At 39.5% G+C, this 25719-nt stretch overlaps 1 protein-coding gene across 1 annotated transcript; it reads right to left on the reverse strand.

Annotated features, from left to right (window-relative positions):
• Positions 1 to 889: 889 nt before the first annotated feature.
• LOC115021083 (adenylate cyclase type 3-like) lies at positions 890 to 24945 on the reverse strand. Its single transcript, XM_029451223.1, has 18 exons — positions 24758 to 24945; positions 22329 to 22440; positions 21062 to 21189; positions 20472 to 20630; positions 19191 to 19356; positions 18815 to 18934; positions 16139 to 16281; positions 14983 to 15144; positions 14516 to 14603; positions 12448 to 12564; positions 11939 to 12231; positions 11631 to 11712; positions 8909 to 9067; positions 8654 to 8800; positions 8265 to 8378; positions 7928 to 8054; positions 7074 to 7198; positions 890 to 5213 (listed from the first exon to the last, which is right to left on the reverse strand). Exons 1-18 carry the CDS (start codon positions 24943 to 24945, stop codon positions 5034 to 5036), a joined length of 2610 nt encoding a protein of 869 aa, XP_029307083.1. The 3' UTR covers positions 890 to 5033.
• Positions 24946 to 25719: the final 774 nt, after the last annotated feature.

The following is a 25719-nucleotide window of genomic DNA, read 5'->3' on the forward strand; positions in this document are numbered from 1 at the left end:
CAGTATGTAGTTAGGGAGGTACAGGACAAACACATATGAAATAGATTGGCAGGGTCTCTGTGGCAGCGGATAGCCTATGTTGGGTCGGTTCTGGCACCTGGCGTGACTTGTGGATAATTGTTTTACACTCAATGAGCCTGTGCTTGGCACAACTAACAGAGTGGGGCACCCGATCCAGGACTGCCTCCCAGATCAAATAATCCATGTCCTCACCTATGTCCCGAAACCTTCTTATCTTATCAGTTAAAGAGGACTGAAACTCAAAAAGATTATAAAATATAGACATGGCACCGTTAAGGCATGGGTCAGACTCTAAAAGAGGGTCATTGTGGTGAGCATTTCAAACCCTAGACAATCAGGGCGCCACTTTAATGCAGTGTTTCTTGCAGAAAATATCAGCTTTTGCTAAAAATATATTAATATCACGAAAATGCACACATACTAAAATAATGTTTTGTTTTAAACCTTCATTGAGCTTCTTTGTCAGTGAAAGCTGTTTTTCTCCTTTAACTAGGACAAACTGTAGACATGTAAATGTTACGCATTTCTTACAATACATTTTGATTTAAACTCAAAACTCTACATTTAGTTATTTTCGATCTGAAACCTCTTTAATATTCTTTGTTGTAATGCTACTTTTTTTTGTGCATAGATTCATTACAGTGTATATATTTACAGGTGGAATATGGTCCTAGTTTTGTTATCTACTTGTTTGCGATGAATGTAACTTGGCTTCTGCGATGATAGATTTGACACTTTATTAGTCGGAGTGTTTGACTGATTGATCCGGTGATGCTCTCGTCAGCCTCAACCTGCAGTGATGTTGAGACACCAGCATCAATGTGCTGTAGTTCCACTCACTGTGCAGTAATCATTGCACTGAGGCTCGTCTTTTTTGTATTTTCTTTTAATCAACTCACCTTATGATGACAACTGAAATGACGGAGGGTACACTGAATGAGAAATTCTTCCAACTTAAACAGAATTGGGATCTACAGTATATCTCATTTAAATCATAAAAACTGTGAAGAGGAATCAGAGTTCTGAATCTAATTCTGACAAAAATTGAGCAGTAACACCTAGAACCACAAGATTGAAACATTTTGTTTCCTTCATCACCTGCTGGCGTGGGCTCTCCAGATGGCATGTCAGTGTTCTCATGTTGCTTCGAAGCTAAAACAATTCTGTTGGGATCAAAACCTGGAATCATGACACATTATTCAAATGTTGTTCCCAAGCCTGAGATTCTTTTAAAATACAAATCAAGAAACAGACGTGGTCCATTTTTGGCTTATACATTTAAAGTCATTCCTTTATCATTGGCACTTTCACATCCGTGTAAGAAAAAAAACAATGTCCCTGTTATTTCCAATAAATAAATCTGATCAATAAACACTTTCTAAACTATGTACAACTAGGACATATTCAGTCCTCTTTCCTTTTCTTTAAATAGAACAAAACGTGTACATTACATTATAAAAATATGAATTAAAGGGGAAGGAATGATTTAACCTTTCCTTAAGAGGAGAGCGTCAGGTTTGTAGAAGAAACTATTGCACTTTCATCCCATTCTACTGAGACATTAATGGGCTTTACAATCAGCAGAGGAAAGAACAGTATACATATACTTTCCCCCAAAACACACATACAGTACATCTGCTTCCTGCCAGGTGGGTGTGCTCGTTCTTCTGCATGCCCTTGCCGTCATGTCAAAGCCTTATACATCCAAAACACAAACTTTACGCCGTAAACACACCAGGCAGCGGCAAAGTGCCGCATGCCAGAGTAACAACACTATTATGAGGCCAGGGGGGGGGGCACTTTACCACTGCTCTTGTTTGTTTTTGGCGTTAGGGGGAGTAATGTAAGAGGCTCCCCAAATGCAATCAAATTTAGTGTGTTATCACAAGCAAAATTATGTGACTAAAGAGAAGCACAACTGGCTTCATTCCCTGCATGTGACCAGACCTGTTGATAGCTCACCTCTGAATACAGTTTGTCGGCAATTGGTCCAAAATGTCATATAATCAGCTCAACTCTTTTTTTCTTCTCAGTTTACCTCTCAGTACCTTGATTTACCATGTTGATTTAGGACCAAGAGGACTCAGTTGGACATCCTAAAGCTGTGAGGACGTGTCCTCTTTAGAGTAAAACAGACTGTCCGTGTCCACGTAGCCACACAGGTTTAGTGATGTATATCGTTTCACCTGCCCAGGTCTATAAGGGTCACTGGGTACTTCTTGCACATGTCCACATGGACCACACAGACCACATCTGCCAACTGCATGTGTAAACACATTGGTGTATGAAGAACCCTGTGGTTGTCTGCTGTACACATCCAAGCAAGCAGAGACTAACAAGACACACAGCTGATAGCCAGCTTCAGGCCAGAGTTCAAGATATCCACTTGGTATTATCATGAGTTTAACAAGATACCTTATCTGGATCAGGGAATCCACATGTTAATGCAGGTGTAGATGCACACAGAATCCACATCTGGATGTGGTCTTGCTCACACTGTGACCAGATCCTTATGTGTAAACACAGCCTGTATAGTTTGATTACATTTTGAAGAAAATAATTCCCCAGCAAGTTGAAAGGTCACCCAACTCTGATCGCTTAGTAGCACTGTGGTCGGACAGCAGTGTTAGAGTCAGCTGGCTCCCCCAACTGAGTTGTGTATTAGGATCCGACCACAGTGCATGCAGATCTGAGAGAATGAGAATTCCAGGTGTCAATGCAAAGGCCTCATTATCAGATATAATTTTCCACGCATGTTAATACCAGATAGAAATGGGGTTCATACAAATCTTGCGCAAACGTGGAAGGCTGCAACGTCATGTATTTGAACTGCTTGTTGCTGACGTCATTTTACATTTAAATACATATAAAATACTTTATATTATTTTGTTACAGCCTTCTTTTTTCAGATGACAACTTTGCAGTTAAAGGAAAATTCCTGTTTATTACAGCTTCTGTCTTTTTTGGCTTTTCTAACATTGTACTTCAGTTAACGGCTGAGGTCATACGTCACGCTGACATCACTGAAAAAGGTCTAACATAAACACTCAGATATTCAGGTTGGATACAAACCAACACTTTAATGAGATTATTTAAAATCCTTTTCAACAGTAGACCGGGACCCTGTGGGGGTCCTCAGAGTGTCTGCAGAGGAGCAGCCAAATTATAGTTAGATAATGTTTTGAAAGTTTATTTTGCTAAAATATGTCTGAAAATACACATTACATTAACACGAATCCAGCATATTATTAGCAAAGATAAATAGGCCTATTTGTAAAAAGCCATTTAATTCACACATTTATGATAGTCTAACCATTTTATTGGAGATTAAACTGAAAGTGAGCACACCTCAAATGTTTTTACACTGTGATGAATGTTCACAACAGGGGAAATCATTGTACAGTACATCCTTCTTTTTCTCTTCAAATAAGTTTGCCTAACCTGTTGGTTTGTTTCCTGTATAATCCTGAGACTGCTTCTGTTTTTTGACCCGTTGGACCTATTTTGGTGATGTCACCGTGCTTCCAGATCTCAGCTATTAATTGAATGAATTTATGAGCAGAGCAAGCAGAATTAAAGTGGAATCATCCTTTCACAGCATTGTGACAAAGACTTGAAATAGTTCCCCAGCCTGTAGAAGGCCCTGGGATCCTTTAACTTCATGAACACATGGTGATCACAGCTGTGATAGGCACTTCCATCAATCCCCAATCAGTGTGAAAAATATTCCTGCCATGTGTGCTACCCTCTGGACCTGACGCCTGTCCCTCTCACGCCTGTTCTCCTTCATGTTCAACACAGCGCCGAGGCACAGAAAGGTCCAGAAGCCAGCAGTGAAGTTTGCTGCACAAGTTTCAGGAGCAGAGAGGAGAGCACAGTACTGACACATCTGACCTGTTCCCAGATCAGATACGAGGAGAAAGAATACTTTGACTGTGGAAAAAAAACACTATGTGCACACACTTTTACACACACACACTTGACCACACATTGGCAGCAGCGTGCAGATCAGTCTGTATCGTCACACCCTGGCCTCTCATTGGTCCACTTGCAAATCCTCTTCTTCATCAGAAAAAGGAAATCTGAGCTCAGATCAGTCGGTCAGTGTTCCGTACATGGAAGTATTTTGTAAAATGGGGACCGGTCCAGAAATTAGGCCGGGCATCCAAAAGCCAGGTAGTGGTAATGTGCTGAGGTGTGTTTGCAGAAGGCTGTGTGTGTGTGTGTGTGTGTGATCATTGTTTTGTTTTTATCTGAGCGATGTTTATGGAAAGAGATAAAGCCTATTATTGTATCAGTTTGAATTAGTCATCCTCATGCTGAAAGGTTCAAGATACAATTTTCATTTGAATAACTCCAAATATTAAAATCTGTTGTGAAGTTGAACACATGGTGTTTTGCTGAATGGTTAAGGTGGATAACACACTTTTGACAGGAGAATGTGAAAACACTCTACACAGCTCCAGCTTCCTTCATACTCCAGTTACTAATGAAGAGCCATTTACCTCCATTACATTAAGATGGGGAAATCCAAGATTTCTTACTCAACACTGACAGAAAGTGCATTTCTTTAAAAGCTTAATGTTTTTACAAACAGCTGTGAGCATACCCCGTCTAGAACTTGCCTATATGTAGTCCAATTATTTAGAGTTGTAATGTTATAATCCTATGTCTGTTGTTCCTGTCACTTACTAACATTTCCGTTTTTTGGTTATTCAAGTTTTGAGTTCTGTGGTTCAACATGACCTTCAAATTAAAATACAATCTCTATGGGCACATATATCTTTCCACAGACAGAGAACTCGTGTGTGTGTTCAGTGATGACTGGTGCATTGTCACAGGTGCGTATCAAGTGTGTCAGTGGTATTTCAATTTGACTTGTAAACATTCAGTTAAGTCCAGGTATCGGAGCGTTTTTAGGAAAATTACTTCTTATTCCAAAAACTCTCTGCTCTGCAATCCTCACACACTAGAAGTAATCTCTGGGGAGTGTTTGTGTGTGAGTATTGTCCTTAGCTGTCCACCACCTGGTGTGGCAGAGTGACAGAGGAGCCGTTGATAAATGAGCCTTGTTTGTCTCTTCCCTTCAGAAAATAAGTGAGCAGTTCACCTTTCCCCTTCACAAAGATGGGCCCCCTCCTCACAAAGCGGAAGCCGTACTCCTTCAGGATGTTGTAGCAGTCTTCCACCACCTGGGAGCCACACACACACACACACACACACACACACACACACACACACACACACACACACACACACACACACACACACACACACACACACACACACACACACACACACACACACACACACACACAGTGTTTGAAATGGAACGTTAGTTACTCTTCATGTATGTATGTGTGTATATATATATTCATTTTGAAAGTTGTATACAGGACTGTCTCAGAAAATTAGAATATTGTGATAAAGTTCTTTATTTTCTGTAATGCAATTAAAAAAACAAAAATGTCATGCATTCTGGATTCATTACAAATCAACTGAAATATTGCAAGCCTTTTATTATTTTAATATTGCTGATTATGGCTTACAGCTTAAGAAAACTCAAATATCCTATCTCTAAATATTAGAATATCATGAAAAAGTATACTAGTAGGGTGTTCAACGAATCACTTGAATCGTCTAATTAACTCGAAACACCTGCAAGGGTTTCCTGAGCCTTGAAAAACACTCAGCTTGGTTCAGTAAACTAAATCACAAGTATGGAGAAGACTGCTGATCTGACTGCTGTCCTGAGGACCATCATTGACACCCTCCATCAGGAGGGTAAGACACAAAAAGAAATGTCTCAAAGAGCAAGCTGTGCACAGAGTGCAGTTTCAAAGCACATCCACAAAAAGTCTGTTGGAAGGGGGAAATGTGGCAGGAAACGCTGCACAACCAAGAGAGATGACCGCAGCCTTAACAGCATTGTGAAGAAGAGTCGCTTCCAGAATTTGGGGGAGCTTCAAAGACAGTGGACTGAAGCTGGAGTCCAGGTATCAAAAGCCACTGTTCACAGACGTGTCCGGGAAATGGGCTACAATAGCCGTATTCCCATGGTCAAGCCACTTCTGAACTCAAGACAACGGAAGAAGCGTCTGACTTGGGCTATGGAAAAGAAGCACTGGACAGTTGCAGAGTGGTCCAAAGTCCTCTTTTCAGACGAAAGCAAGTTTTGTATTTCATTTGGAAGTCAAGGCGCCAGAGTCTGGAGAAAGGCTGGAGAGGAGCAAAATCCAAGTTGCTTGAAATCCAGTGTGAAGTTCCCACAGTCAGCGATGGTTTGGGGAGCCATGTCAGCTGCTGGTGTTGGTCCAATGTGTTTCATCAAGCCCAGAGTAAATGCAGCTGTGTACCAAGAGATTTTAGAGCACTACATGCTTCCGTCTGCTGAAAAGCTCTATGGAGATGAGGAATTCATTTTCCAGCATGATCTGGCACCTGCCCACAGTGCCAAAACCACCAGTAACTGGTGTACTGACCATGGCATTACTGTCCTCGATTGGCCTGCCAATTCCCCTGACCTGAACCCCATAGAGAATATGTGGGGTATTGTGAAGAAGAAGCTGAAAGACACCAGACCCAACAATGCTAATGAGCTAAAGGCCGCTATTGAAGCATCCTGGGCATCCATAACATCTCAGCAATGCCACAGGCTGATTGCCTCCATGCCACGCCGCATTGATGCAGTAATCCGTGCAAAAGGATTCCCAACCAAGTACTGAGTGCATTAATGGACATTTTCAAATGTTTGATTTTGTTTTGCTGTTATAAATCTTTTTTTTTACTTGGTCTGAGGAACTATTCTAATTTTTTGAGATAGGATTTTGAGTTTTCTTAAGCTGTAAGCCATAATCAGCAATATTAAAATAATAAAAGGCATGCAATATTTCAGTTGATTTGTAATGAATCCAGAATGCATGACATTTTTGTTTTTTTTAAATTGCATTACAGAAAATAAAGAACTTTATCACAATATTCTAATTTTCTGAGACAGTCCTGTAAACAGTGTTAAGTAACCCAGAGGCCTGCAGTAAAGCTCAGTGCTGTACCTGGATGTTTCCCATGACCCCTGTGGACTCCATGCGACTGGCCACGTTCACAGTGTTGCCCCAGATATCGTAGTGGGGTTTCCGGGCACCAATGACTCCTGCTAATACTCCACCCTTATTGAGACCTGGGGAAGTGTTAAACATGGGACATGTAAGATTACGACTGTTATGTGAGATTTATGTCTACTTAGAATATACCTGTAAGAATCTGGCTCACCATTAACCCCACCTGCATCTGCACCTGCACGCTAATTATAATCTAGCTTTAAATCGTATTCCTTACTCCAACAAATTAAAATCCCCTGTTTTTTCCAACATGTTCATCTTTGCCTTCAGTGAAGGCACCATTCTCCTGTGTGCAGCGAGCATGGCACTGATCTGCATGTTTTAGAAGATGTACTGTGTCACAGACTTGGCTTTTAGATTCTTGGATGTCATTTCCTACTATTCCATATGATATGAAAACCAAAATAACATATTCTTTGTAAGTGCACATCTAACACGCCACGTCACCTGCACTGATAATGCAATTAAACATGTGATAGATTCTAAAACTCTGGTAACTCATTTTCATATTATACAGAAATGAATGAAACCAACGGATGTCTCAAATGTTTCCAAAACTCAACACTCCCTTTATGTGTACCTTGATAAATTCAGTATTAATGACAATTTCCACAACACTAACTCCATCACTACAACAACAATTGCCAATGAGCTGCCAATTTACAATGCAAACTGTTGCATAACCCTTTTTACTGGGTCTTCATAAGGGAATCTATAATACAATAATGTCCCCAGTGGACCAAGGACAGAAGTACAACAGCAAAACAGGTGAATGGGAAGGCACGTACCGATGCGTAGCATGAAGTTGTTGAATGATTGGTAGTTGATGTTCATGAGTGTGACCTTCATGGCCAGAGCAAAGTCTGCCAGGTCTGCCAGGTGCTGCCAGCGCTCTCTGTCAGACTGCTCCTCCTTCTGTCACACACAAGACAAGCAGCTCAAACTATTATCATGACTGGTAACAACATTCTCCACTGAGAAGATCATTAGTGAAGACCAAGGCTCTGTACTGTATCATGATGTCCATATCACATCGATTCTAGTTTAAAATCAGCATAGCGATGCAGTCATTTCTTTTATACGTTCAGAGTGACAGAGACATACACTGAAGGAGAACAATCTGACCTTTATGCAACTGTAGCCATTGCTGACGTCTGGGGTGACACCTGAGGCTGCCATGTAGGTGCTGCCGATGGTCTTAATCTTTGTGATACAGCGGAACTGAGGCTCATCCAGCAGCTGACATGAATACAGAGCAAAGACTACTTTACAACAGACTTCAAAAAACAGGTACTGTTGTTTTGGTCAAGAGGAAATCCTCATGCTCAGCAGATGTTAGACAGGCACGAAAATGACGACTGTCTCTCTCTCTCTCTCTCTCACACTCACTCACATTCACACACATTTTAAATCTATGGAAGTGTCAGATGTCGGCTGTTATTAGTCTTATGCTGCATGTCGCAGCCACTACTGCTAGTAAAACACACAGAGGCAGAAGGAACAAAGCAGCTTACACTGTCAAAGTCTGAGATGATCTCATTGAGGAACCGTAAGCACTCGATCCCTCCATTATTGATGCTCTCCTCCGTGTAGAAGTCAGAGAAGTTGGGTATTGAGGCAAACATGACTCCAATCTCATCGTAGGACTGGCTGTACAACTCCTAAAGGTCGGGTAAACAATGTGTAGAGCAAGACATCAGAAAGTTTGGCTTTCATAATATTTCACAGGCCAGACAAGAGATGTCCTCACTTTCCTGACTTGATCTTACCTCATCCCTTTTCTTGGAGCCGAGGAAGTGTCGAGCAACGTGTTCAGGTAGCATGTTGGTCACCAGGGCTTCATTCCAGCGCCTCATCTCATACACTTTCTCCTTCTGCTCATGGACCTCAATCTTCCACAGGAACAGGGTGCGGGCGAGCTTCTCCACCTTCAGGCAGCATGAGGGACTGATGTTAGCATTTGACCAGTACATGTACATGTACTGTATATGGTGTATTTTTGGAAAAGCTTCCAAAAGAGCATCTAAATGTGTGAACTAATCTTTATTTGCAAATGTAGCAGACGATGACAGATACAAACAAATCTAATCATCATGCCATATTATCTGCCCAGAAAACTCACCATCGCTTAAGTTTGTTTACCTTCCTCCTGTTGCAAATTCAAAATATGAACTTCAGGACCGCACTTCTACTACAACTGTTTTATTTCCGTTTTGTCGTGTTTTCCGTATGTAGTACAAATATGTCTCAGAAGAACATTTCTGACCCATTTGATATTGATAATGAACAATAAAACTATTGTCTAAGGCTGGGGTGGGGAACCTTTTTCCTATCAAGGGCCATTTTTTTTTTTACAACATCCTTCGAGGGCCATACTAATTATTGAACTCATAACCTCTGCACATTTTTTTAAGACGCAGCCCATTCATTTCACCTTTCTTTTATGCTAAATGCAAAAAAGCAACTTTTTTATCCATGTATCTTTCTGTTTTATCAGAAATCCTTTATTAGTCCCACAACAGGGAAATTTATTTTTATTTTATTAATAAAAAATAATATAAGTACCAAGATAGAAAATAAAGTGAGTATTGCACATGGCAGTGATAATGGCACAGCAGTGGTGGAACAGTCTGTTCTTGGTGTGGTGGTCTACCTCTCTATCTGTCCATGTTTGTATGTTCCGCTCTGCAGAGAGCTGCTTGTTGGGCAAAACTCCGCCGAAGAGCGTTAACTTTATCCAAACGCACTCGTCCTCTTAGCTCGTGCAGTTCGGCATGTTTCGTGCTGTAATGTCACGCTGCGTTCGCTAATGTCAATGACCGTCTCGTTTAATATTGAAGTTTGTTGACATGACGTGACCACGTGATGACAAGTTCCGCTCGTGTTGTGTTCAAGGACCCTGACCATGGCCAGGAAAATCGCCCGTTTAAAATAAAAATATTGCCGTTTTTTTGTGTACATTTTACGAATTACCTCGAGGGCCGGATCAAATGGTCTCGCGGCCGGAGGTTCCCCACCCCTGCTCTAAGGTAAAGGACAACGGACCCTACTACAAACAGATTATAGTGGCACTAATGAGTTATTTAAGAGAATTTGTAAAATTCCCCAACTCGTATTTTGAATTCTATTTCATCCTTACTGACCGCCAGAGTTCAGTGTTAAGCACTGCCTCTGGCGGTCAGTAAGGATTCATAGAACCGTAGTTACATACGTAACTTTCGTTTTCTTTGGAGGTACAAACAACATTCAAAGATAGTTTTATTTCTCCACAGGTGAAAAACACTTGTTTAACTTTAGAATAATAATGCCTAATCTACATAAATATGGAGTTTTAATACTGAAACTTACTCAAATAAAATATATAATTAAGCAAACTTACTGCAAAATCAGTATTGTGTTCACAATCATCCTCATGGCTTGACCATTTCCTGAGATGTCTTTTGATTGATGTCTACCATGATTTCATGATTTGTATATTTATATTTCAGCAGAGAAATTCTACATTACAGTAATTGTTGCACATGACAGTATAACATCCCTTACTTTAGGATATATATTATCTCGTCTAAAATATCTGCATGACTCTCATCTCCTCTTGACGGGCCGTCATATTAGTCACGGAACATTAAACCTTTTGAATCTGCAGCTAAATAAATGTTAATTATGTCTGTTGTCTTAGAAATGTCAACAATGTCTGTAGATTGTTGTTTTACATTAATGTTATTCTCTTTATTTCCTGGTTCAGATGAAACCGTTGGAGGATTTTTGACCATGAAACTTTTATTCAAAGTGTATTCAAAGTGACAAAGAAAAGGAGCTCCGTGTGCAGTGAGAACTTCAAACAGCGGTCAGCTGTGAGGAGGCACTGCGGCTCTCTTCTGTGGTGCTCAGCAGTGGGGAGATGTTATATAATTAATAGTGAGACGACAGCGAGACATTGTGAGCTACACATGTTTTACTCTTACAGCTGTTGGAGCACATATGTACTGTTTAACAGCGTGTCCCTCTCTACTGTACTGGGGAACACAAAGGACAACGCAGAGCTTGTTTCTTCCTTTTTGGGTTGTTGAGTGGATTTCTGTTTTGACATTTGGAATATTGATAATCTGTCAGTGGTCAGAAAGCAATTCATTGGGTTTCTTGGGTTCAATTTGAATACAGTTATATATACTCTAATATACAGTTCATGGCTGTTAGAATTTCCTCCGTTACCTTTACACTGTGTGCCATGTTTGTGTGTTGCCACAGCAATCTACAACAAAAGTATTTGTTGTGTCTTCATCTGGACTTTCACGAGAATAATCATAAAAAAAAAAGTCTAAATCAAGTGTCCCCTCTTTATTTCTCTGCTCTGATGACACGTTGGCAGCTGTACTATTTAAATGTTTGTGACAACATTGTGTTGGGGAGTAACACCATCGCTAGATTGCTAAATGTGTTGACTTCCTGTATGCTGTTAAAGTACATTGACCACAATAGACATTTACTCACATGTCTGGAGAAATAATAGAAGCTGACCATCATGATGAAGATCATAATTGTCATGGTGAACTTGGAGGGCACCTGGAATGACCTGCAAAGAAGAAAACATTGACATATTGATAATTTCTGCGTTTGAAAGCCCAACAACACTCTCGTACGTTCAGTCATGGAACACATGATGACATGAAACTAAGACTTGGCCCAAATACTTAAGCACCCAGGTTTGCTTCTTCAGCACATTGTTAGTCTTTCTCTACAATAACAGAGTTAGGGTGAGAGAGTGCTACAAGAGGTATAATGAAGTGCTTGTTTTTCACCTGTAGTCCTGGAAGCGGGCTGTGTCATAGCTGTCGAAGATGCCCCTCCAGCTGTAGATGTTGACAATTCCGGTGGCCACTGTGATGAGCAGCATCAGTGTGAGCTTGACCATGTGACTGACCTGAACCAGCATGGTGGTGGCCATCAGTGCCAGTACAGCGATGTAGCTGTAATATTTGGGGTTGTCAAGGCAACCATCAGGGCCAGACAAGGACGAAGAGGAGGAGGAGGAGGAGGAGGAGGGAGCCACTGTGGTGCTGCCTGAGTCTGGGACTCGAGGCAGACAACTCAGCTAGACAGTGGAGAGACACAAGTACTGTAATTACTATTCATTCTAAAAGTGCAGTGTGATGTATGTTCAGCAGCATTTTTGGTTCAATTTCCTGGCTCTGGTTTTTCTATGGCACACAGGGAGCCTATACTACATACAGCTCACTGGAAAACACTGGACAGTCCCCACACCAGTTTTGCCTTTTGTGGTTGTAAGAAGCAGCAAAGAGCAGCTCACCATGTCCATGATGTTGGCCATGGTGAGGATGAAGATGGCTGCCATGGCCCAGGTATTACGAGCCCAGCGAGTGTGATCAATCCAGGTGGAGAAAGACACCAGCTTTTTGGGAAAGACCTGATACAAACAACATTCCAATTAGGACTGTAACATCACATTATATATCAAACTGTTGCATTTCAGTAAAGACTATAAACCAAGTAATTTCACTCTAAAGCTCTATCCCAATTCCATGCTATAAAGGGATGGGATTCAATAGCATTTGACCAAAATCAAATCCAGTATCAAATCAAATTCACCTTCTAACTCAGAGATGTCTACTCACCTGTTGGCTGAGAATGCAGAAAGTTTTTAGTGGCAGTCTAGTTTGTCTGAATGCTGATTTAGCATTTACACTATTTTCATCCAAATCTTTATTATTCTTCAGATTTGTACATTTTTTAGTCACTAAATGCATACTTTCAGCTACTGGCACCATTTAAACTTTATTAAGCGGGTGACAAGACTTTGAACTATTAAACTATATCTCAGCTTGATATCATGCAGTTTTTTAATTATCACAGTTGACATTTGATGCTGTTTTCAGACCTTTATTGAGTTTATAATGAGGATGCATTGCGCTGCTTAGAGTGTGTCACATGACCTGTGATGTCACCCACTCTGACCCCCTATGCCCTATTTATTTTATTGTGTTATGTTCTGCCTTCAACCCTTGTGGTTTCCACAACTTCTCAAACACAATTAAAAGATCAAAAAGGTAGATATGTTTGTTTTATGCCCGGTTAAGAAATAGGACAGTTTTTAAATGTTCTGCCTCAAAGGACCAAGAGAGCCCTTCCACCGCTGTCCTCTTATTTCTCAGTGATGTTTAACTTTATCCACACAAACGACATGTCTACATCTTCAGCAGAGTCTTGGGATGCTCAAAGTGTAGAGATTTCAGCAATACGACTTATATCAGTTATGGCCAACAGTTTCTGATAGGTGCAGCGCTCTTACGCTCTTTTAGGGACTACTTTCTCTCTACTTTCTTTATTGCTCACAGATTCAAACCTTCAAATGTTTCAGGTTTAAATAGTAAATGGACTGTGTTTATATAGCACTTTTCTAGTTTTTGCGACCACTCAAAGTGCTTTTAACACACACACACACACACACACACACACACACACACACACACACACACACACACACACACACACACACACACACACACAGGAAGTCTGAGGGAGGATGACTTCATTCTCTGCTCAGGTAAAAATCACTCCACTATATTTTTACATAACAAATATTTATGTTGTGAATGTTGTTTATAGAAGCATTAATATTATTGTTACATTTGTACTTTTTCGGTTATGACGTGTCAAAATGTGAGTTGTGAAAAAGCTGGTAGCTGGTGAAGTCAAGATGATGACATTCATACACATGTGCCACCGTTATTGGACTGTGATGGAAAAGGTACTGTGGGCTTATGACACTGTGGTGTGATATCGATAAGTGCTGAAGAGCCCCGGGCATTATTTACAGCGTCTCTGCATTTTGATGTCCATGTAATTGAGTGCCTGACTGTGCGTGTTGCTGACTGACCTGAGCTGACCTGACAGTAGTCAATACTGGCCTGCCTTCTGAATATCAATACTCTTCCATGATGAGGGGGGATCAAATGTCACACACACACACACACCCCAACGGGGGTTCTGAGCAGTACAGAAGCACTTTTTCTGTTACGGTGCTCGCCATTGGTGGAAAGCCAACCCCAGATTCATTCTCCTTGGGTCTACATTGCGTTTTAAGAAGATCCTGCTCATTGTGCCTTTAACTATAAACTGTTATATCTCGATATCTCTCTCTATTTTAAGAGCGCATAAACGGTCAGCAAGCTTGCTAGCGTTCCTCTGTTTTGTCATGAGATAACAGTCTCTCTGGTAACAGAGGATAAGTCATTATCTACACACTAACACTAACCTGACACACCATATCTGGAGAAGGTGTTGCTACCTGATAACTGGTACGATCAGGCAGTGAAAACACGACACACGTAAAAGTTTAAAAATGTGTTGTAACTCACTCTAGGGAAGATTGCAGCCAGAGAACAGAATGTCAGGATGAGCAGCAGGACTTCTCCCACTGCAAAGGTGATGTAGTTTGCGATCAGCCTGTTACACAACACATAAACACACAGAAGAACCCATCACTGGTGGCAGATTCATTGTCCGAGTCCAGCCTCTCTAACATATGTGTTTAGTCAGTAACAGCTGCATGCAGATGAGACAGAAAATAATACTAGAGGGAGCAATAATACAGTGAGTCGGACCGACAGAAATGGTTGAGATCCCAAGAATGGAGTACACAGTACAGAGTAAGTAATTATGAGAATAGGATCTCTTTGCCAAATTACAATTTGTGTCTCGAGAGCGATCTTAGGTATGGTTCTTTTGCTTTTTGGAAAGGTGTCTCAGTCAGAGCATCGTGTAAATGTAACACAGACACATTGTAAAAGAAAGTGTGAGATTACAGCTGGCCTTGTGAACTAACCAGGGATCTATGAGTGCCTCCATAGCTGCAGTGAAGAGCAGGACCACACAGGAGCAGCAGAAGGCAGCTCCACTCTGTTTCTCCTTCTCCACAGAGTAACGAGTCTCCAGGTCTGGATCAACAAACCTCAGGGAGAGCCTGTTGGTGTGTTTCCCCTTCAGACTGATAAGACAAGAGAACCTCAGCATTTCCATCAAACTTTAAATATTGGTATTACATAACACACGACATGTATTGTTACACATCTACATTCCCTTAACACTGTGTTTGGCATTGTGTCAATTTGGCACCAAGTCAAATCTGGGAGAAAACGGCGACACTGCTTTGTCGGCTGGTTATCAAACTTTACTTTGTACTTTGCTGGTACCGAGCAAAATGTGACCTTAGCACAAAGTATTAAAAACTGTTAAGTACTGAAACAGTCTGGTCAGATTCATAATCTTTCTAATCAAAGTTCACATATTGTTTGGCTCCTCCTGTCCTCCTGTCCACGTTCAGAGAGCGAAAGTTCCCCAAATCTGATTTGTATATTTGACTTGTAATTGTTTTCTTTCATTACAGTGTGAACAGCACAAATCATACGAATTATGATTTTTTTCAATTCTGATGTGGGCCACTTTCATATGGTCCAAAATCACAGGTCTGTTTTCCAGTCTGAACAGTCACATGGGAATTAATGTGACTTTTACATCAATTCTGCACTTGTAGGAGTCTTGTGGAAAGGCACTGACAGATGTAGAAGCTTGGGATTAAATCTGTTTTAGTGAAGCCATTCACATCACCATCCCAACACTCCTGGCTCTGACTCACCATCCACACACAGAAGTTGCACAAAAAGCCAAACAAAAAGCATAACGTCCTCGTTATCATCTGCTCAGATATTCGCTGACTTCCAATGCACATCAACTTACAATTTATAAATTAGGTTTAGGGTGTGTATGGGTACATAAGTGCAGTCCATTTACCAATTATTCAGAGAACAATTTACATTTGAGAACTTTGCCATCATGACTGCCAGCAAGGAGATTGAATGATCACAGCGCAGGGCTTCAATGCCAGGTCCTCTGACGACCACTAACATAAGCTACTAATGAGGAAAGCAGTACCACAAAGGAAATGTGGTTCTATGGTTCAAAGGGGGATGGTGTTCACTCACGCTTGGACTGTCTCTCTCTCCAGCAGAGCCTCATTGAGCAGTTTGTTGAGCTCCTGTTCGTTCTCCTGAGCGTCGATCACTCTTTCAGCCAGGTCCCGCAGCCGCAGCCTTCTCCGGGGGTTGGGGAAAGATGGATTCACCACCTCAAGTCCCAGAAAGAAAGAAATGGAGAATGGAACACCCACATTTTACATTTCTATATCTGACATCTATTATATCAATGCCATGTCAGCAATACTGTGAGTCAGCTGGTCTGCCCTAACACTTCCATCCACAGCGAGAAAGCTTCTCTGAACATTTCCAGCTGATCAACACTTTGCTTCACGATAAAGAAACCTACATGCCATATTCCATAAATATTCAAATGTAATGAAATGATTGAGACATTTCTTGAGCACATACTCACTGCGCAGAGGATGAACTCGTTCCACGCTTTCCTCTTGTGCCACCCTCAGGACAAAATGTCCAAAAATTATCTCGGTGTCATATAATCAATATGCTCAGCTAATTTCATGGCAATGTACCCCGAGGGTTTAATGACTATGACCTTTACACTAGGGCTATCCTCATGACAAACCTTTATTTTTTAGCTCCGCTCCAAAGATGACACTATGTTCGACCGGAAAACAGATATTGACACAAAAATAATTATAATTGTTGTGACCAGGTCTTAAGAATAGCTAAATCATCGGCATTTATATCTATATATCTATCTATCTATCTATCTATCTATCTATCTATCTATCTATCTATATAGATAGATATATATTAGATATATCTATATAGATAGATAGATATATATTAGATATATCTATATAGATAGATAGATATATATTAGATATATCTATATCGATAGATAGTATATATTAGATATAGATAGATAGATAGATATATATTAGATATAGATAGATAGATAGATATATATATATATGATGATAGATATATCTATATATATCTATATATATATATATATCTATCTATATATCTATCTATATATATCTCTATATATAGATAGTATAGATATATGAGATAATCTATAATATATATATTATATAATATATATATCTTATCTATATATCTATATATATATATATCTATAGATATAAATATATACTATAATATTAATATATATATATATATATTATATATATATATATTATAATAAATCTATACTATCTATCTATCTATCTATATCTATCTATCTATATATATCTATTATATATATCTCTATATCTATCTATATAGATATATAGATATATAACTATATATCTATATATCTATATATCTATACATATGAATATATATATATATATATATATATATATATATATATCTATATATATATATATATATATATACACATATACATATATATATATATATATTATATATATCCTAATATAAATATATCTATATATCTATATATATTCTATATATATCTAATCTATATTCTATATATATATCGATAATATATATATCTATATAGATATTATTTATTGATATCCTATATCTATCTATCTACTATCTATATATAGATATAATATAAATTATAAATCTATATATAATTATATAATCTGATACTATATATCTATCTAATTATATAATATATATATATCTATATTCTATCTATATACTATATATCGATATATATAGATAGATATTATAGATATAATAGATATATATATAGTATAATATATATATAGATATAGATATATATATATATATCTATATATATATATATATCTATATATATATATATAATATATATATCTATATATATATATATATATATATATATATATATATATACTATATATATATATCTATATATATATCTATCTATATATCTATATATATATATATCTATCTATATATCTATATTAGAATATATATATCTATATATTATATCTATAATATCTATATTATATAATATATCTATATATCTATCTATATATATATATACTATATCTATATATATATATATACTATCTATATATATAGATATATATATATATATATATAATATTCTATATATATAGATATCTATATAGCTAGATATCGATATATAGTATATATATATCGATCTATCTTATATATCATATATATATATGAAGAGATATATATATATAGATATCTATAGCTATATAAGATATATCTATATATATATGATATGTATAATATATACTATAGATATACTATCTATATAGATATATATATATATATCATATCTATATCGATATTATATATATATATATCTATATATATATATATAATATATATATTATATATATCTATATATCTATATATCTATCTATATATATATCTATATATAGATATATATATAAATATATATCTATATATTATATATATATCTATATAATCTATATAGATATATACTAGAATCTATATCTATATATTTCTGACAGTCCAACACTTTGTTGTTGTTTTTTAAGTATATTTTTTGGGCTTTCATGCCTTTATGATAGTGAGAAGTGCAGATTGTGAAAGGGGGAGAGAGAGAGAGAGAGAGAGAAGGGAACGACATATAGCAAATGGCCACAGGTCAGACTCGAACCGGTGGCCGCTGTGGCGAGGACTCAGCCTTTATATATGGGTCACCTGTGTGAAAAAGACTACAGCATTCTAATGTAATCCAAGAAGCGTTTTCTTGGTTACCCTCGTGTCCAGTTCTTCCTGTTCCTCCGGTGTGGTGCAGGCTGTGTTAACACTGCCGTTACACTCCGTGGTGTTGATCAACAGCGGGGAGTTTCCATTGGAAGAGGTAACAGACAGCTTCTAATGTGAAACAATCAAACAGGAAGTACACAGTGATCATTATGAAAAGCTGGCAGAGTTTTCTTTCTTCCTTTTTACATTCCTGAACATGCTGAACATACACTATCATACATTTTGAAATTATATTCAAATCTAGCTTGGAGTAACAAGAAGTGTAATTGTGAGCACTTTCCCTGTGCATCAGCAGGCTGAACATGAGGCAAACATTTGAATATCTAAATATTTGCAGTGTCGGCGTGTGGCAGGTTTGACTCACCACACCATTGATGCCATTCTTCCCCACAGGTACTTTAGGAACAACCACGAGGTAGGTCTCGATGCCCTTCTCCCTCAGGTAGTCACAGCGGTCACCTCCATTCCCTGGTTCCACATCAAACTCGCCATGAAGACATTCCATGGTGCTCTGAGAGATGTGGACGCGACTGGTCAACACATACAAAGGGGGTTAAAGATTAGACAGGTCATTGATACCAACTGCCATCAAAGTGCTTCTGTAGACTTCATGGACACGTGAAAAGTGAGAGGTTACATTTCCTAACAACTCGATGCTCTTATTCAGTGAGGAACTTCACCAGTAGCCTAATGAACCCAGTGTTACATCACATCAAATGACGTGTGCTGATCAAGACAGGGAGGTGGTTGAAAGCTCTGGAAAATGCTAGTAACATTTGTATGGTGAAAAATAAACAACCACTCACTTATATTATCTTGCTTTGAATAAGTATTTGGAAATCACAATTTCTTTAAATAAAGTATAATGTGAAATGTGTCCCTTTTGTTTTTTATTGTTTTGGTTGTACAAACATCTCCTCTCTAATCAATTGAATTTTCAGCAGCAGCCGTTGTCAGTGAAAAATCTCTGACAAAGCCAGCGTACACGACCTGCTCAGCACCGAACAGGAGAATATTGGACCTAGATTCATCAGATGGAATAAAAACAACTGCTAATGTTGACAACTGACTGCTAACAGGTTTGTTGTGTTTACAACAAGTTGTGCTTTAGATTCATAGAATGTCTTATATTGATGTGTGTTCGTCTTTGAAACAAAAAATAAAGAAGTTCAGATGTTTTATGTTAACTCACCATGAACTATGCTGTAGAAGCCATTTCTGCATCTGATTTCAATTTCATGAAAATGAGGTTGGTAATTGATGACATTGATCTCTTGCAATGTGATATGAGGTTGGTAGTTGATGCCTTGCTCCTCCAATGACTGTTATGGGTCTTTTACTTTGGTAGATAAGAGGTATGTAGAAAGAGATTGGAGCTTTCAGAGCTGGGGGATACAGGTCTGGCTTGTAATTATCCACTGATGCAGTCACCTGATACCCCCCAGGCCAGGCACACAGAACACACTCAGAAGTGACAAGTCACTCAGGAACATCCTCAAACACAGATTTCCCAAAGTACCCTAATGTTCCACCCCAGGGGTTGGATAAAGTTATCCATGTATTTTTTTAAAGTAATAACTCAACTGGTTTATTTCAAAGCCAGGGACCCAAATAAGAGGTACGACATGGAGTTGTTTGTTCTTACCCTGGTATCCCTCCAGCTTCCATCTTGTTGGCCACAGTGACATCTGTGGACCAGACGTCGTACTGCCAGCGTTTCTGACCCAGCACTCCCCCCAGGACTGTCCCACTGTGCACTCCAACCCGCATGTCAACGTCTGTCTGGGTTTTCTCTCTGACGTACCTGTGGTTGGTTTAAAAAAAGCAACCACATTAAATAAAATTGCAACAGGAACCACAGCTAGCTTCTGTTGCTGTTACAACCATCAATACAGTACCATGACCCCACTAATACATTCTCCATTCTTCTATGGGAAAGAAGGTCTCTAAAATATCTCATGTAGAGCATCAAAGGACATCAAAACTAAAGTAAATCCATTCATGCACACTGGAGTCATGAATCTGAATCATGCATCAGAATCTATTTGAGCTTAATGACCTCTCATTGTGCACTTCACTTTATTTCACAGATGTGGTCCACAGACAGTCAATAAACAAGTGACTAACCCATCACAACCAAATGTAGCTGACCCTGTCTGCTCTTTAGAACAGGCAGCATCATGCAGTTATCTCTCTGCTCTCTCCAGCTTCTCACCCCCTCGTCCCTTTACTCACGAGATGGCCTCCACCATGGCCAGACCCATCATGATGGAGCATGCTGCGTGGTCCTCCCTGTAGTCCGGCAGCCCACAGATGCAGTAGTAGCAGTCTCCCAGGATCTTGATCCTCAGCTGGTGATATTTCTGATGGGGGAGATAAGGTATAGAGAGAGACAGACCCAAAATGAGCAAAGAGCAGGGATATCTCTACCCTTATTCATCTGTATTTTTAGGCAGGTATAGAAATGAAGGAATGGGTTTTGGAATTATTTTCAGGGATACACAGGTCTGGTCTGTTGGATTGTGATCAGCACAAAAACGGACTTTAAAAGATTGGATACAGGCCAGACATGGACACAATAGGTTTTATGTTCTGCTCCATTCATTTGCTGTGGTGAACTAACATTGATGAGTTAACATACTGCTGTTACTCATCACTTCCTGCATGACATTCATAATAAGTGCATTTATAATGTGATAGTGGTGGTAGACCAGACTAAAATCAGTTCAGTTCAGACTAAAATCAGCATTGCAGTGAAACATCACACGGCGCTGCGTTGGTGGGGGCATGAAATACAATCCAGGAAGTCCAGTTTAAGGAACAGATTTGGGAATTTTAAGGTTTCTCAGATGGCAAAAAACACATCGGTTTGTATTACTCACAGCCAAGGTTTCGACAATACCATACCAGTTAACTAATGATATACTCTGAATGATATACTCTCCGGATTAAACTAATGAGATATAATGAATAAGGAATTATTACATTCAGTATGAGTCAGATAAGTATTTCCCAAAATGTTGACAAACTGAAGGTAAATTAAAGCTTTATTTGACCTATAAAGATATATTTCTTCATTCATTCCAAATAGAGAAGTTTATATTTATAGATTTTAAATTTGTGAAAAAGAGAGCACTGGTATCTGATCAGTACTCGGCATCAGCAGATCCCTTGAGTTTAGGGATAAGGGGAGAACAAGTCAGCCTGAGGATCCCTAGTGGTTTTAGAGAAGCTTTATATTCATCTGGAAATATGTCAAATATATACAGATATGATTAATATTACATATACAGGATGTCATGATGAGAATAAGGACAATACACCAACACACAATGTGCCACAAATACAAACTTTATCACTGGATCTGTTTAACTGTGACCATGCTTAATACTTTTAAACAATTCCAAATTATTCAAATGAAAGATGGATAAAAAAAATCTAAATGTCTGCATAACAGTCAGAATCTTTGATCAGGTCTTGTAGTAGGTAGTGTGAAACTCACTGCAGCCAGTTTGTCAAAGCGAGCAAAGAGCTCATTAAGCAGTTTGACCAGCTCCTGGGCGCTGCAGGACGACGACAGCTGTGTGAAGCCCACTATGTCTGCAAACAAAATACTGACAAGAGACAAGACGGCACATTAGTACTGATATCATGCAATCACATCCTGCATCAACATTTTCATATTGTTACAAATCCCTCTTTAGAATCTGTGACCAGCCTATCAATTCAGAGCAGTGATTACTTCCTGGAAAGCTTCCACTTCCTGGAAAACTGTGAATCTTGAATGACGACTACGCTACACCTGCATACTACTTGTTACTTAGCGTAAAGGGTGGGGAACCCAACTGATATAGAGTGCAGGCGGCACAAGAGACAGCAGGTATAATGTTGAGTCCTTACTAGCTAATAATGCAACAGCAACAGCGGTGAGGATGCTGTGATGGACTTTGATTTCATCTTTTCACAGTGATGTGATGTGTGACACTACAGAATCTTTGAATGAAGCTACAACAAGCCATGTCCAATATGTATTTATTAGTCTCTATTGTTGTCGAAGCTCTTGGTACCCACAACATTTAGTTTACCACTTCAGTCGGCATAAACGCAGGGGCTGTTTAGTGTGGCAACTTGAAATAGAATGGAAACCATGGCAACACGCTTTTGGGGTGCAAATGTTCATCCTGTACTTGGTGTGAATAGACCCAATAAAGCCATCACAACTTTTTATGTTATGCTCCCTTTTATGATTTTTCTCATATCAGTCAATATTGATAATGACAAAATATTAATTAGGTCATCATTGATTGAAAAATCCTATTCCAGCAAGTATATATGTCTATAATGCCTATATATATCTTCTCTTATATATCTATCTCTCGTATAATCTCTCTCCTCTGTCTCTCTCTATATATATCTTTCTTTCTATCTCTCTCTCTCTCTCGCCTCTATCTCTCTCTCTCTATCTCTCTCTCTACCTCCTGTGTCGTTATATTACAGTCTCTCTCTCTCTCCTCTCTGCTCTTCAGTCTCCGCCTTGTCTTCCTTTATCTCCTGTCTCTCGTTCTCTCTCTCCGCTTCTCCGTCTCTCTCTCTCTGCTCTCTCTACTCTCTCTCTATCTCTGTCTCTGCTCCTCTCTCTCTCGTCTCTCTCTCTCCCTGCTCTCTCTCTCTCTCTCTCTCTCTCGTCTTCCCCTCTCTCTCCTCTCTGCTCTTCTCTCTCTACTCTCTCTCTGCTGTCTCTCCCTCTCTCTCTCTCTCTCTCTCTCCTCTTCTCTCTCCCACCCTCTCTCGCTCTTCCTTAATCTCTTCTCCGTCTCATCTCTCTCTCTCTCTCCTCTCATTTCCTCTGCTCCTCCGCCAATGTTACCACTTTCTTCCTGCTCCTTATCTCCATCTCTCAAGTCTTCCTACCTCTCTCTACCTCTCTCTCCTATTCTCATCTAATCATCTAAGACTTCTCTCACTCTCTCTCTCTCTCTCTATATCTCGTATTCCCTTATACTCCTCATATCATATCATCTCTATCTCTCCTCTCTTCTCTCATCATCGCTACCTATCTATCTTCTCTCTCTCTGTTCTTCTCTCTCTCTGCTCCTCTCTATCTCTCTATCTGTTCTCTATCTCTCTGCTCTCTATCTCTTCTCTCTCTCTTCTCGCTTCTATCTCTCTACTCTATCTCCTCTCTTCTCTCTTCCAACTTGTTCTCTACTCTCTTTCCTCTCTCTCTCTATCTTTCTCTCTATCCTCCCGCCGCTCTCCTCTCGTATCTGTCTCTGCTCTCTTGCTCTCTTCTCTTCTGTCTCTCTCTTCTCTTCTCGCTTCTCTCCTCTCTCTCCATCCTCTTCCTTGTTTCTCTCCTCTCTCCTCTCTTCTAATCCTCTCCGTCTTTATCTCTGTCTCTGTGTGCACTCTCTTTCCTCTCTATCGCTATCTTCCTCTCCTTATCCCTTCTATCTCTCTTTTTTCTATCTTTCCTCTTCCTTCTTTCTCTCGCATTTATTGTTCTATATATACACATATATATACATATATAGCCTATTTCACATACGTGCGTGTAAGTTATATTGTCCGGCTCGATCTGCTCTGGACAACGCGCCGTGTCTCCGTCAGAGCAGAGATGAGAGCTGCTTCAGGGACGCTTCTAAAACGCGCCGCTTAAGTGGCTGCGATTAGCTCCGGCAGCTGCACCTGGTGGAATCCAGTAGTTGTGCTGTCAGCAGTTGCTCCAGTGTCTGGAAGTGACTTCTCATCGTTAGTCAAAAACTATTTAAGAAGTTAATTTACATTTGTTTGAATATACACTGACCAAAAATATAAATGCAACACTTTCGTTTTTGCTCCCATATTTCATGAGCTGAAATCAGACAGAAAGCCAGTCAGTATTTGGTGTGACCACCATTTGCCTCACGCAGTGCAACACATCTCCTTCACATAGAGTTGATCAGGTTGTTGGTTGTGGCCTGGGGGATGTTGGTCCACTCCTCTTCAAATGGCTGGTGAAGTTGCTGGATATTGACAGGAACTGGAAACAGCGCTGGCGTATACGTCGATCCATGCTCTGGATCGGCGTATACGCCAGCGTGTTCCAGTTCCTCCCAAACATGCTCAATTGGTGACATGTCCGGTGAGTATGCAGGCCAGTCAAGAACAGGGACGTTTTCAGCTTCCATTAATTGTGTACAGCCTTTATTAGTACAGCTGAGAGAGGGGACGGCATGTTGCAAAGATCCCTGGGTCCAATTTTAATTCTGGGCAGCTGCAGTAAGAAACTTCAGCCTTAGTACATGGGACGCCCGCACTACCAGATGAGCTGCTGTGGCACCTGCGAAGAAATATATATTTTGATGATTTGCTACATAGAAGCTGATTGATTTCTTATCAAATCAAATCAAATTTATTTATATAGCCCAATATCACAAATGATACATTTGTCTCAGTGTGCTTACAGACTGTACAGGATACGACACCCTCTGTCCGGGGACAAATGGAAGAAACCTCAGGGAGAGACTGAGGAGGGATCCCTCTCCCAGGACAGACAGATGTCCAATAGATGTTTGTGTGTACAGGATAAACAACATAGTACAAATACAACATCCAATTGACAGAAATGATGTTGTGATTAAAAAAGAGAATGGATGAATCCAGGATAATGTCAAAAGGCTTTCCGGTGTCCGGCAGGACCAGGGCAGCATGCGCAGCCACGATTCCTGATCCTGACGTAAACTTCATCAAGTACCACAATGAGAGACACAGAAATTCCGGGGATGATACCCCGAATGCTGTGTTAGTAACCTACATTTACATAAATGCATTCAGATAGAGAGGGAGAAGAAGAGAGGGAGGGGAGGAGAGAGGAAGAGAAGGAGGAGAGCAGGTGTCCCCCGGCAGTCCTA

The sequence above is a fragment of the Cottoperca gobio genome, chromosome 16, assembly GCF_900634415.1.
Source record: "Cottoperca gobio chromosome 16, fCotGob3.1, whole genome shotgun sequence".
NCBI lineage: Eukaryota > Metazoa > Chordata > Actinopteri > Perciformes > Bovichtidae > Cottoperca > Cottoperca gobio.